This window comes from Mustelus asterias, chromosome 13 (assembly GCF_964213995.1).
Source record: "Mustelus asterias chromosome 13, sMusAst1.hap1.1, whole genome shotgun sequence".
Lineage (NCBI taxonomy): Eukaryota > Metazoa > Chordata > Chondrichthyes > Carcharhiniformes > Triakidae > Mustelus > Mustelus asterias.
Window position 1 is genome coordinate 2,437,630 of NC_135813.1, and position 14,623 is coordinate 2,452,252.

General features: G+C 47.0%; 1 protein-coding gene across 1 annotated transcript in view; it reads right to left on the reverse strand.

The window, feature by feature from the left end:
• The window catches only part of LOC144503038 (serine/threonine kinase-like domain-containing protein STKLD1), a 61,431-nt gene that overhangs the window by 26,096 nt on the left and 20,712 nt on the right, over positions 1-14,623 (reverse strand). Inside the window, exons 6-11 of the mRNA XM_078227539.1 lie at positions 9,691-9,845; positions 8,841-9,001; positions 6,502-6,629; positions 3,144-3,227; positions 1,139-1,255; positions 493-633 (exon numbers count right to left, since the gene is read on the reverse strand). Coding sequence (XP_078083665.1) covers positions 493-633; positions 1,139-1,255; positions 3,144-3,227; positions 6,502-6,629; positions 8,841-9,001; positions 9,691-9,845 — 786 coding nt within the window. The remainder of the gene's footprint in view (positions 1-492; positions 634-1,138; positions 1,256-3,143; positions 3,228-6,501; positions 6,630-8,840; positions 9,002-9,690; positions 9,846-14,623) is intronic.

Here is a 14,623-nt window from a genome sequence, read left to right on the forward strand (position 1 = left end):
TACCACTGACTTGAGACTCACTGGTCTGTAATTTCCTCGACCACCCTTCCTGAAAAGTGGAACCACATTAGTCATCCTCCCCTGTGGCCAGAGAGGAATTAAGAATTTGAGTCAGAGCCCCTAGAATTTCCTGCCTCACCTCCTACAGTAGCCTGGGATGCAATTCATTTTAAGCCCGTCAGAACCTCCAGTACCTCCTCACACTCCCTTTTCCTGAATTCTGTACCTACGATGTGACGAATTTTATACGGACATATTTTGTGCAGTGAATGGTAATGTCCTGGAACTCGCTGCCTATGATGCTGTTGAAAGTGTAGGTGATTAATGATTTCAAAAGATGGACACTTAAGGGAACTATACTTGCCCGGCTGGGGGAATGGGACTGACTAATTGCTCTGCAGAGAGCTGGCATGGATTCAATGGGCTGAATGGTCTCTATGATTTCACTTCTCACACCACACAATGAACTGATCTGTCAGTGTACAAACCTACCGCTTCCTGCCAGTACCATGAGGAGGTTACAGATGACTTGCTGGAGCTCCACACATTTCCACTGTGTATCCATTACGGAAAGAATGGTACTGATCACAGTGTCACTGAACAAAATACCTTCTTCCACACTGTCTTCTATGGCTGCAGGGAATCAAGAGACAGTCAGGACAGCGCATGGTATTTCTGCAATATTCATATACACTCACTGATTAGAAATACTGACACACATGCACAGTATTGCTCGTGATGTCAATTGGGAAAAAATATTGGCCAGGACACCAGGGTGAACTCCCGAGATTATATTTCAATCGTGCCCTGGAATCTTTTACATTAACATGTGAAGATAGTTGGGGCCACAGTTTATCATCGTTTGTCCAAAAGAAAGGGTTTCTGGAGTGCAGCACTCCCTCAGAACGGCACCTCTAACATCAGCACTCCCTCACTATTGTCCCTCTGGCTCTGTAGCACTCCCTTTGTGCTGAGTGTCTGACAGTGCAGCACTCCTTCAGTTTTACACGAGTGAGTTAGGCTGGTTTATGTGCTCATGCAGCCATCAGGTCTCAGGCACGAGTGCAACAGAAGAAACTGAAGGTCTTGTTCAGAGAGCTCTCAACCAGGCACAGCTTTATAAATTTTACTGTCCTACCTTTAACTGCAAATTTCATGAATATCCGACAAACCCGAGCCTGCAACTCCAAGCTGTCTTTGTGGTGCTTCAAAACAGAAATCAGGACTGGAATGATCTGTTCACTGGCCTCAAACACTGCAAAGTAAATGACCAAAGTTACATTTGTTAAGGTGCAGATCAGAAACCCCAAGGTATATTATAAAGCCTGACCAGACCACAACAGTTTTTCTATTTTGGCATTTGTGTGAGGATAATGTATTTCACTCCAGGTGTGATTCTATTGGCACACTAGAAAGCTTTTCTCAGAACAAACTTTATTTAACAATACAGTTTAACTATAATGAAAGAATTAGCTTAACTTTTACCAACTGAACTGCTTAATCATGACAAGCTACAATTCTTAACTGCTAATCCATCTCTATAAGTTCCAATTCAAGCAAGTTTCCTCTTGGAGGCTTAAACTCCACTTGACTTGGTTAAAAAAAGGACAGGACTGTCAGCTAAATGTTCTGGGATATCGGTGTTTTAGGCAAGACAGGGGCGAAGGCAAGAGAGGTGGGGGAGTTGTAATACCGGTTAGGGAACATATTACAGCTGTACAGAGGGAGGCCATCTTGGAAGAATCATGTAATGAGACACTGTGGGTAGAGCTCAGAAACAGGAAGGGGGCAGTCACTATGATGGGGGTGTACTACAGGCCTCCCAACAGCCCAAGGGAAGTTGAAGAATGGATATGTAAGCAGATTCTGGACAGATGTAGAAATAATAGGGTTGTTGTGTGTGGGAGACTTTCATTTTCCTCATAGTGACTGGAAATCCCTTAGGGCTAGGGGTCAGGATGGTGAGGAATTTGTTAAGTGTGTCCAGGAAGGTTTTTTGGAACAATATGTAGATAGTCCGACTAGAGAAGGGACTACACTGGATTTGGTACTGGGCTCTGTTGCCTGCCCGGTGCCAGGATTCAGGACATCTGCTCTGGACTGGAGGGGAACTTACAGTGGGAGGGGGCGGAAACCCATTGTTGAGGTCCATGTAAAAGGTTTATATAGAGATTGAGGACCTGGGCACTAAATTAAACATGATGTGGAGATGCCGGCGTTGGACTGGGGTAAGCACAGTAAGAAGTCTCACAACACCAGGTTAAAGTCCAACAGGTTTATTTGGTAGCAAATACCATAAGCTTTCGGAGCGTGCTGCTCCTTCGTCAGATGGAGTGGTCTCTGTTCTCCAACAGTGCACAGACACAGAAATCAAGTTACAGAATACTAATTAGAATGCAAATCTCTACAGCCAGCCAGGTCTTAAAAGGTACAGATAATGTGGTTGGAGGGAACATTAAACACAGGTTAAAGAGATGTGTATTGTCTCCAGACAGAACAGCTGGTGAGATTATGCAAGACCAGGGGCGAGCTGTGGGGGTTACTGATAATGTGACATAAATCCAACATCCCGGTTTAGGCCGTCCTCATGTGTGCGGAACTTGGCTATCAGTTTCTGCTCAGCGACTCTGCGCTGTCGTGTGTCGTGAAGGCCGCCTTGGAGAACGCTTACCTGAAGATCCAAGGCTGAATGCCCGTGACTGCTGAAGTGCTCCCCCACAGGAAGAGAACAGTTTTGCCTGGTGATTGTCGAGCAGCCTTCAGGAGAACAGTGACCATGACACCACACAACCCTGCCACAGCAACCTCTGCAAGACGTGCCGGATCATCGACACGGATGCCATCATCTCACGTGAGAACACCATCTACCAGGTACACGGTACATACTCTTGCAACTCGGCCAACGTTGTCTACCTGATACGCTGCAGGAAAGGATGTCCCGAGGCATGGTACATTGGGGAAACCATGCAGACGCTACGACAACGGATGAATGAACACCGCTCGACAATCTCAATCTCACCTCCTGAGTCCCCAAACAATTCACCAAGGCTCCTTTAACAGCACTTTCCAAACCCATGACCTGCAGGGCTGGTGAACTTGGTTGTTACTCGCGTACTGTACTGATGGACACAACACTCACTTACCCTCAGGTTCATACAACAAGTAAACTATGTATTTCAGAGCCGTCTTCTGAATTTCTTCTATGTCAATTTGCAACAGCATAAATTCTGCAACAAAACAGACAGGGGTATTTAGATTTTATACTTGGGGAGATCAGACATATGTCCATACATCTCCAACAGGTAGCAAATTATAACTCCTGCTCCATACACATGCCTTCCGACACTCTTGCGGAATTCTACCACCCCACCCGCCACGGAATCGGAGCGGGCGAGGGGCGGAGAACGGAAATGTCCATTGACCTCGGGTGGGAATTTCTGGTCTTGCTCAAGCGAGGCCGCAAAATCCCGCCCTCTATGTATACTCACACATGTACACACCTTCCAGCTCCCTGTATGCACACGCTCCCATTCTGCTCACACGCCTATCTCCATTGTTCCGGGTACTAAACCTTAAGATGGAAATAGTGATCTTGGAGGGAGTGCAGCACAGATTTACTAGAATGATGCCTGGATTCCAAAAATTAATTCATGAAATGGGATTACACAAACTAGGCTTGTATTCCCTGGAATTTGGATGGTAAAGAGATGACTTGATCAGTTTTCTGGATATTGAGGGGAACAGGAAGGGTAGAGTCATGGAGTCATTATGGCACACGAGGAGATCGGTCAGATAGAGAGGGAGCAATTTTATGTCCGTGTTCGCCATGAGCGCAAACAGCAATGAGGGCGCAAAATTTCACGAGAATCATAAAAGAAGATTCTCGCCAGCTTTCGAGCCATATGTTCCTCCCAGATCAGGAACCCGCACCCCCGCCCCCCCCCCCCCCCCCCCCCCCCCCCCATCTCACCGACATGACATCATCTCAGCGAGGTTTACAACAACCATTGCAAAGCAGGAATTAGCTGAGGGGAATCCGGCAGGGGTGCAAATGTAAGTATAGTGTGGGGGTGCCCCCGTGCTTGTGTGTGTGGGAGGTGTCTCTGAGTGTGTGTGTGTGAGGTGTTTCCATGTGTGTGTGTGAGGTGTTTGTGTGTGTGTGTGTGTGAGTGAGTGAGTGAGTGTGTGTGTGAGGTGTTTCTGTGTGTGTGTGAGGTGTGAGTGAGTGAGTGAGTGTGTGTGTGAGGTGTTTCTGTGTGTGTGTGAGGTGAGTGAGTGAGTGAGTGAGTGAGTGTGTGTGTGTGAGGTGTTTCCATGTGTGTGTGTGAGGTGAGTGTGAGTGAGTGAGTGTGTGTGTGTGTGTGAGGTGTTTCCATGTGTGTGTGTGAGGTGTTTGTGTGTGTGTGAGTGAGTGAGTGAGTGTGTGTGAGGTGTGTGTGTGTGGGAGGTGTCTCTGAGTGTGTGTGAGGTGTTTCCATGTGTGTGTGTGAGGTGTTTGTGTGTGTGTGAGTGAGTGAGTGAGTGTGTGTGAGGTGTGTGTGTGTGGGAGGTGTCTCTGAGTGTGTGTGAGGTGTTTCCATGTGTGTGTGTGAGGTGTTTGTGTGTGTGTGTGTGAGTGAGTGAGTGAGTGTGTGTGAGGTGTGTGTGTGTGTAAGGTGTTTCCATGTGTGTGTGTGAGGTGTTTGTGCGTGTGTGTGTGCGTGTGTGTGTGTGGGGTCGGGGGAGGAGGGGTTGCGGGTGCCCCAATGTTTGTGGGAGGGTGGGTGGCAAGGAGACGTTTCTTTTCAACACAGATCAGGGTGTCCTTGCAGCCAGCATTGACAGCTCTATCATGCCCTGCCCTGCCGGCATGACAGTGGAAACAGAGTGCCCTACAATGCAGTAAGAGGCCATCTAGCCCATAATGTCTGCGCTCTCTTTGAAAGACCCAGTCCATTTCTTCCACCCTATCCTCGTAACCCCACACATTTACCATGGCTATTCCACCTAACATGCACATCTTTGGACACTAAGGGATCTTTAGACAGTGGGAGGAAATCAAACCACCCGGAGGAGACCCAGGCACACCACGGTGCCACCCGTGCCATGAAGACCAATGGATGCTGGATCAAATGTCAATTTTAAATCAGAGATTGATAGATGTTTGTTAACTGATGGTATTAAGGGATATGGGGAAAAAGGGATAGATAGAATCAGGTCGCTGATGTGCCATGAACTCATTGAATGACGTTCGAAAATAGGTTTGAAAAGTTAAATGTTTCTTTGATACGGTGGCTCAAGGGATCAAATTGTGGGAACAAGTTATTCAAACTAGGCTTATACTCCCTTGAATGTCAAAATTTATGGGTGATCTGATTGATATGTTTAAGACGATTAAAACAGTTGATCAGGTCAAGAGAGAACCATGTTGGACTCTTGGACAAGGGTGTTTAGCCTTAAATTTAGATCTCGGCTATTCAAAGTGTTGCAGCAAAACCTTTCGTCACACAGAGGGTAACGGAAATCTGGTACTCTCTCCCCCAAGAAACTGATGAAGCTGGGGGTCAATTGAAAATTTCGAAACAGATGGATTTTTGTTGTGTATTTAGGGTTATAAAATCTAAGCTTGTGATTGGGGTTAATACACACATCAGTTGTGATCTAACTGAATGATAGAGCAGGCACATTGGATTAAATGGCCTTTGCCTGTTCCCCTACAGGCATTTCATATTCAGTTCATAGAATCATAGAAACCCTACAGTGCAAAAGGAGGCCATTCGGCCCATCGAGTCTGCACCGACCACAATCCCACCCAGACCCTACCCCCATATCCCTACATATTTACCCGCTAATCCCTCTAACCTACACATCTCAGAACACTAAGTGGCAATTTTTAGCATGGCCAATCAACCTAACCCGCACATCTTTGGGTAGCATTGGGGTAGAATTCAAGCTCCTAGATATTTTTAACGAATTGGGTTAAGATACTCAGACATAATTCTCAAGTGGGTGTACACTTAGTTTCCAGTAATTAGGTAAGAATTGGTAAACCCAATTCCTCCCAGGTCAGGAACCCGCACCCCCGCCCCCCCCATCCCACCGACATGACGTCATCTCGGCGAGGTTTACAACAACCATTGCAAAACGGGAATTAGCTGAGGGGAATCCGACAGGGGTGCAAATGTAAGTATAGTGTGGGGGTGCCCCCGTGCTTGTGTGTGTGGGAGGTGTCTCTGAGTGTGTTTTATGATTTCCCTCCATGCTGGGTATATTACCTGTCCAATGCTGCAGCTGTGCAAAACAGGTAGCATAACATGTTAATGCTAGTGTTAAGATGACATACAGAGTAAGAAACTCGGCATTGTATGATAAAGATTTATCTGTGAACAGGACCAGCTGAAAAATATACCCTTTTCAGTAGAACGATTCCTTGGAATACTTTATCCCAGTTAAAAACAATGGACCAGCAACTGAAGGAATTAATTACCTTTGGTGCTGGATTGAGGTTCAGGTGCTACTTACCGAGTAGCTTATCAATGCCTTGTCTGTAAGGCAAGTGTTCTGTGCCGATTGGTGTCTTCTTTATTCCAGACAGAGAAGAGCCGCAGATGATCAATGATTCTTTCACATACTGTAGGTCCAAGAGTGCCCTTCAGAGAAACACAGATCAAACATAACGTTTTTAAAGTTTATTTATTAGTCACAAGTAAGGCTTACATTAACACTGCAATGCAGTTACTGTGAAATTCCCCAAGTCGCCACACTCCGGCACCTGTTCGGGTCGATCCACCAAACCAGCATGTCTTTCAGACTGTGGGCGGAAACTGGAGCACCTGGAGGAAACCCACGCTGACACGGGGAGAACATGCAAACTCCACACAGAGTGACCCAAGCCCAGGAATCGAACCCGGGTCCCTAACGCTAACCACTGTGCTACCGTGCCACCCACATGTGTAGATTAAAGTATGTTAATTTTTCACAAACTTGTGTATGGATCAGACAGAGGTTCCAACTAATCACAGGCCCAAACCCAACCCAGGCTGAAAGAGCCAACTTTCAGATTGCCCAGAGCTATTTGAGTGCTAACAGGTAATCCCATGTTGGCCACCTTGGGAGAGCTGCAAGTGGTAGGACTGAAGTGACAGGCTATTGAGATGCATTGTGACACATGGAATATTCTGTATCTAACCCATGCTGCACCAATGTGGGACTGTCATAGGGTTAGATGGAGAGATGAAGCTTTACTCTATACCTGACCCTAGATGTACATGCTCTAAGAGTGTTTGATAGGACAGTGTAGAGGGAACAACCATTGGGAAACATTCCCACTTCTGACCTTTTCGTGGAGGGAAGGCTATTCATGGAAGCAGCTGAAAATGTGAGTCTTTCCTTAGGGGCTTCTGCAGTTATGTCCAAGGGTTGAGATGTTAGCGTTGAACAACCAGAACCATTTTTCTGTTGATAGCTATGACTCCAGTCAGTGCAGAGTTGTTCCTGATTCCATTTGATTTCAATTTTGCTAGTGTGCTCTTTGATTAAGTCAAATGTTGCTTTCATATCACGTGACCGGAACCAAAATCGAGCATTAGGCTATTGCTGAGTAAGTGCCATTTGATGGCATCTGTGAGGGGTTGGAAATTAGAGTATATAATGGGGAACACCCAGGGTGAGAGACAGCAATGGTTTAATCGGGCCAAGGGCATCAAAGGTGCAGTTGAAGGCACAATTCAACAAATCAGTAACTGCAGAAATGTTGCACCAAATGTAAGATCAAAGGCGAGAGAGTTGGGATTTTGAGAGCACAGCTGCAGGTGAACTGGGAGAGAGCACGTCCAGGGAAAAAAAGATTGTGACTTGGAGGAGGGATATAAGGGGAGTGTGATTACAAGAAAGTGATCAGAGATGGCTTAATCTGTCATAGGGGTAACAAGGCCATGTGAGATTGCACAGTCAAGTGGGTCGCTGTGAATATGGGTTGGGGAGTTTATTTGGATAAGAGAGGATGGAAGGCAGAGAACACAGAACGGATTGGGTTGAAGTGGAGGTTAAAATCACTACAAGGATGAAAGGTTGCTTGATGAAATGACCAAGGAAGGAAAGCAGTGAAGGTAAGCCAAGTAACGCACTACTGGGAATCTGTTTTTCTTTATATAAACCACCCCGAACCCCTAGATTAGATTCCAGTCTGTAACTCACTCCCGGGTATCTGTTATTCTTTATATAAACCACCCCGAACCCCTCGATTAGATTCCAGTCTATGACTCACTCCCGGGTATCTGTTATTCTATATATAAACCACCCCAATCCCTCGATTAGATTCCAGTCTGTAACTCACTCCCGGGTATCTGTTATTCTATATATAAACCACCCCAATCCCTCGATTAGATTCCAGTCTGTAACTCACTCCCGGGTATCTGTTATTCTATATATAAACCACCCGAACCCCTCGATTAGATTCCAGTCTGTAACTCACTCCCGGGTATCTGTTATTCTATATATAAACCACCCCGAACCCCTCGATTAGATTCCAGTCTGTAACTCACTCCCGGGTATCTGTTATTCTATATATAAACCACCCTGAACCCCTCGATTAGATTCCAGTCTGTAACTCACTCCCGGGTATCTGTTATTCTATATATAAACCACCCCGAACCCCTCGATTAGATTCCAGTCTGTAACTCACTCCCGGGTATCAGTTATTCTATATATAAACCACCCGAACCCCTCGATTAGATTCCAGTCTGTAACTCACTCCCGGGTATCAGTTATTCTGTATATAAACCACCCTGAAGCTGTTGCTTAAATTCGAGTTTGGCATGCAACATTAATATGTTGGTCACACCCCCCTTACAGCTGCTTACGTCACATTGATTCTAACAGCAGGATCTGGTTCCAACATGAGCTGTACCAACTTGCAAAGGCTGGACGTGTATTTCTTCTCCACATGGAGTTTCTCCAGGATGGAGTCCACATTTTTCCAGTCAGTCCTGATTATCTTGACCAGCTGTTCAAAGTCATCCTTCTTGTGATAGAGAATTTGGAAAATACATTTGCACCAATTGGCATGCACATCAAAGAAACAACCTTAAAAAGATACCCCCAGTTAGTGTTCCCTCAGAATTCTACATACCTATCTTGGCATTGTTTTGATACGGGGGACGGGGGGGTGATTTTACAGTTTTGTGGGCTCCACAGGGACTGAGAGTCCACAGGGTCACTATCCCATATTTACACCAGGATCCTACCCAGTACAGAACTCTGATACAAACCAAAACCCTGTAGTTCATGCAGGCTGTGGGGAGGGATGAGTGATGGCCAATAATGCCAGAAACACCAATGATAGTTGGGCAATCTGCTCCTTATAAGTACGGTTACACTCCCTGGGGACCATCTTTGCATAGTGACTCACTTCCAGGGGACCCCTGCAAATACCACCTCACACCTGGGGCATCCTTTAATTACTGACCACAGTCATCCTGTAAATACTGACTCCCTCTGGGTGGCCCCTTTAAATACCAACACATCCCACAAGCCTGTTGGCATTCCAGCAAGCCATCTCAAAGCAAACAGAGGTCTTGGGACCAATACTACAATGAGTCAGTGCCTATGGAAACCATCACTCAGGGAGTGTCAGTGCCCATGGAGCCAGCATCCCAGCAAGTGTCAGCAGCAGAAGACGAAATGAAACAATATATATTTTTAAAATGCTACCCCGAGGAAGTCACAGATAATGAAGTGGAAAAGGGCGTGTACATCCATGGTGCCGCATGTCATCATCTCCAGTAATATACACCCTAATGACCAGATGTCGCTTTTCAAAATCGGCAACCTTTCCAGTGCCTCTGGTGCCATCCAGACCTTCGAATCTGGCAGAGAGAAAAAGAAAAATGATCTCTATTAATCTGTAAATAATTTATCTGAATGACAGAAACTGGAGGGGGGGGGGGGGGGGGGGGGTGTCAATTCCAGAACCCAGTCTGTTGCTGTTTCAGAGGAAACACTACATAGTTAACCACCTCTGGTAGAATATGGCCCCATATTTTGCAGCATCTCCACATGGGACACATCCAGGCAGGTAAAATATGGGTTAGAACATAGAACATAGAACATTACAGCACAGAACAGGCCCTTCGGCCCACGATGTTGTGCCGACCTTCATCTGAAACCAAGATCAAGCTATCCCACTCCCTACCATCCTGGTGTGCTCCATGTGCCTATCCAATAACCGCTTAAATGTTCCTAAAGTGTCTGACTCCACTATCACTGCAGGCAGTCCATTCCACACCCCAACCACTCTCTGCGTGAAGAACCTACCTCTGATACCCTTCCTATATCTCCCACCATGAACCCTATAGTTATGCCCCCTTGTAATAGCTCCATCCACCCGAGGAAATAGACTTTGAACGTTCACTCGATCTATCCCCTTCATCATTTTATAAACCTCTATTAAGTCTCCCCTCAATCTCCTCCGCTCCAGAGAGAACAGCCCCAGCTCCCTCAACCTTTCCTCATAAGACCGACACTCCAAACCAGGCAGCATCCTGGTAAATCTCCTCTGCACTCTTTCCAGCGCTTCCACATCCTTCTTATAGTGAGGTGACCAGAACTGCACGCAATATTCCAAATGCGGTCTCACCAAGGTCCTGTACAGTTGCAGCATAACCCCACGGCTCTTAAACTCCAACCCCCTGTTAATAAAAGCTAACACACTATATGCCTTCTTCACAGCTCTATCCACTTGAGTGGCAACCTTTAGAGATCTGTGGATATGGACCCCAAGATCTCTCTGTTCCTCCACAGTCTTCAGAACCCTACCTTTGACCCTGTAATCCACATTTAAATTAGTCCTACCAAAATGAATCACCTCACATTTATCAGGGTTAAACTCCATTTGCCATTTTTCAGCCCAGCTTTGCATCCTATCTATGTCTCTTTGCAGCCTACAACACCCCTCCACCTCATCCACTACTCCACCAATCTTGGTGTCATCAGCAAATTTACTGATCCACCCTTCAGCCCCCTCCTCTAAGTCATTAATAAAAATCACAAAGAGCAGAGGACCAAGCACCGATCCCTGCGGCACTCCGCTAGCAACCTGCCTCCAGTCCGAAAATTTTCCATCCACCACCACCCTCTGTCTTCGATCAGATAGCCAGTTACCTATCCAATCGGCCAACTTTCCCTCTATCCCACACCTCCTTACTTTCATCATAAGCCGACCATGGGGGACCTTACTAAAATCCATGTATATGACATCAACCGCCCTACCTTCATCAACACACCTAGTTACCTCCTCAAAAAATTCTATCAAATTTGTGAGGCACGATTTGCCCTTCACAAATCCGTGCTGACTATCCCGGATTAATCCGCATCTTTCTAAATGGTCGTAAATCCCATCCCTAAGGACCTTTTCCATCAATTTACCAACCACCGAAGTCAGACTAACCGGTCTATAATTACCAGGTAAGGAGGAGAGTGGGAGGGCAATAGTTATTGGGGACTCGTTAGTTAGAGGGATAGATAGGAGGTTCTGTGGCAGCAAAAGAGACTCGAGGATGGTTTGTTGCCTAGCGGATGCCAGGGTCCGTGACGTCTCGGACCGTGTTTTCCGGATTCTTAAGGGGGAGGGGAAACAGTCACAAGTCGTGGTACACATTGGTACCAACGACATAGGTAAGAGAAGGGACGGGGATTTAAAACAGGAATTTCGGGAGCTGGGCTGGAAGCTGAGAGCAAAGACAAAACACGTGGTCATCTCTGGTACGCTACCGGTGCCACGTGATAGCGAGTTGAGGAACAGGGAGAGAGTGCACTTAAACATGTGGTTGCAGGGATGGTGCAGGAGGGAGGGTTTCAGATACGTGGATAATTGGAACACGTTCTGGGGAAGGTGGGACCTCTACAAACAGGACGGGGTGCACCTGAACCAGAGGGGCACCAATATCCTCGGAGGGAAATTTGCTACGGCTCTTCAGGGGGATTTAAACTAATTTGTCAGGGGAGTGGGAAAAGGAGTTGTAGTCCGGAAGTCAGTGTTGAGGGTGGTGAGATATTGGGGAAGGTATCAAGGTCAAGGGTGGGTACCGGTAGACAGGAAGATGGGTTGAAGTGTGTCTACTTCAATGCAAGGAGCATCCGGAACAAGGTGAATGAACTTGGGGCGTGGATTGCTACTTGGGACTACGATGTTGTGGCCATTACGGAGACGTGGGTAGAACAAGGACAGGAATGGTTGTTGGACGTTCCGGGGTATAGATGTTTCAGTAAGTGTAGGGAAGCTGGTAAAAGAGGTGGAGGAGTAGCATTGTTAATCAAGGATAGTTTAACGGCTGCGGAAAAGCACTTTGAGGGGGATATGCACACTGAGGTAATATGGGCTGCAGTTAGAAACAGGAAAGGAGCGGTCACGTTGCTAGGAGTTTACTATAGGCCCCCAAATAGTAATAGAGATGTGGAGGAAGAAATTGCTAAGCAGATTATGGATACGTGTGGGGGTCACAGGGTAGTTGTCATGGGGGACTTTAACTTTCCAAATATTGATTGGAACCTTTGTAGGTCGAATAGTTTGGATGGGGCACTTTTTGTGCAGTGTGTGCAGGAGGGTTTCCTGACACAATATGTGGATAGGCCGACAAGGGGTGAGGCCACATTGGATTTGGTACTGGGAAATGAACCGGGCCAAGTGTTAGATTTGGTTGTGGGAGAACACTTTGGAGATAGTGACCACAATTCGGTGTCTTTTGTTATTGCAATGGAGAGGGATAGGGCCGGACGGCAGGGCAAGGCTTACAATTGGGGGAGAGGTAATTATGATGCGATTAGGCAAGAATTAGGGGGCATAAGATGGGAACAGAAACTGTCAGGGAAAGGCACTGATGAAAAGTGGAACTTTTTCAAGGAACAAATACTGGGTGTCCTTGATAGGTATGTCCCTGTCAGGCAGGGAGGAAATGGCCGAGTGAGGGAACCGTGGTTCACAAAAGAGGTGGAATGTCTTGTGAAAAGGAAGAGGGAAGCTTATGTAGGGATGAGGAAACAAGGTTCAGATGGCTCGATTGAGGGTTACAAGTTAGCAAGGAATGAGCTGAAAAAGGGGCTGAGGAGAGCTAGGAGGGGACATGAGAAGTCCTTGGCGGGTCGGATCAAGGAAAACCCCAAGGCTTTTTACTCTTATGTGAGGAATAAAAGAATGACCAGGGTGAGGTTAGGGCCGGTCAAGGACAGTGGGGGGAACTTGTGTATGGAATCAGTAGAGATAGGCGAGGTGATGAATGAATACTTTTCTTCAGTGTTCACCAAGGAGAGGGGCCATGTTTTTCAGGAAGAGAAGGTGTTACAGGCTAATAGGCTGGAGGAAATAGATGTTCGGAGGGAGGATGTATTGGCAGTTTTGAATAAACTGAAGGTCGATAAGTCCCCTGGGCCTGATGAAATGTATCCTAGGATTCTTTGGGAGGCGAGGGATGAGATTGCAGAGCCTTTGGCTTTGATCTTTGGGTCCTCGCTGTCCACGGGGATGGTGCCAGAGGACTGGAGAGTGGCGAATGTTGTTCCTCCGGCACTGAGTCCGTCCCTGTGGCTCAGGAGGGTAAGGAGGTTAGATACAGAGTAAAGCTCTGTCCCACCACTCTCAGGTCAGGGTTTTGCTGTAAGTAATAGGAATGCTAACGATATTAAACTGTGTAAAGCCCACTGGGGCCTTTCACACACCCTGTCAGCAATGCGGGTATGTCCACACCATATGAATTGTAGTGGTTCAAAAAGGTGGCTCACCAGCTCCATCTGGAGTGCAGTTAGGGATGTACAATAAATTCTAGCCTTGCCAGCAATGCTCAAATGAAGAGAAATGGACTTTTCCCACCAATATTGTGATAAAGAGTTGCAAAGCAGTTTAGTGGAAATCTCCAGCACAGCAGTGCTCTTTTTAACCAATACCGCCACCTCTCCTTTCCTGTCTTTACTGAACACCTTGTGCCGAGGAATAATTAACACCCAGTCCTGCCCTTCCATGAACCAGGTCTCTGTTATCGTCACAATATCACGGGCGCAATTTTATCACCTCGCCATGCCTGGCAAACAGCATGGCAAGTTGGGAAAGTAGTGTGTGAAGCTAGAATCCTATAGATGCCCAGCATGAAATGGTTTGCTATCTTCTTTGCCCCTTTCGAGTGGCGTGAACCGCTTCGTGCCCAGGAAGTGCATGAACTTTATCAGCATTACTAGATTGACTAGATTTCAATATCATTCGGGAGTTTGGCATGCACGCTTCCCCCCTTCCGGATGCTCCCCACCTCTCCAGCGAGATGTCACACCACGCGAATCACTACTGGTCTGCACTAGTGCAGACCTGGCGAGCTGGTCACGCCGGAGGGCAGGAGAGCTCAGAGGCCATCGATGTCCCCAGGTTGTCGGGGGCATGGCCGGAGTGTGCGGGGATTGGGGGGGGGGGGGGGGGGGAAGGGCGTCTCCAGGTGCACCGCGACATGGTGGCCAAACGTCCTGAAGCCAGTTTCTTTGGCATGTTTAAGCTCCGCCTCCCAGGTACTGTCACCAAGCTCCCAACTCACCAAAAAGTGGCTGGGTGTCAAATGTGATGCAGGGCGTACCTGAGACTGGCGGTGGTTCACCCCATATTTCTCGCTGT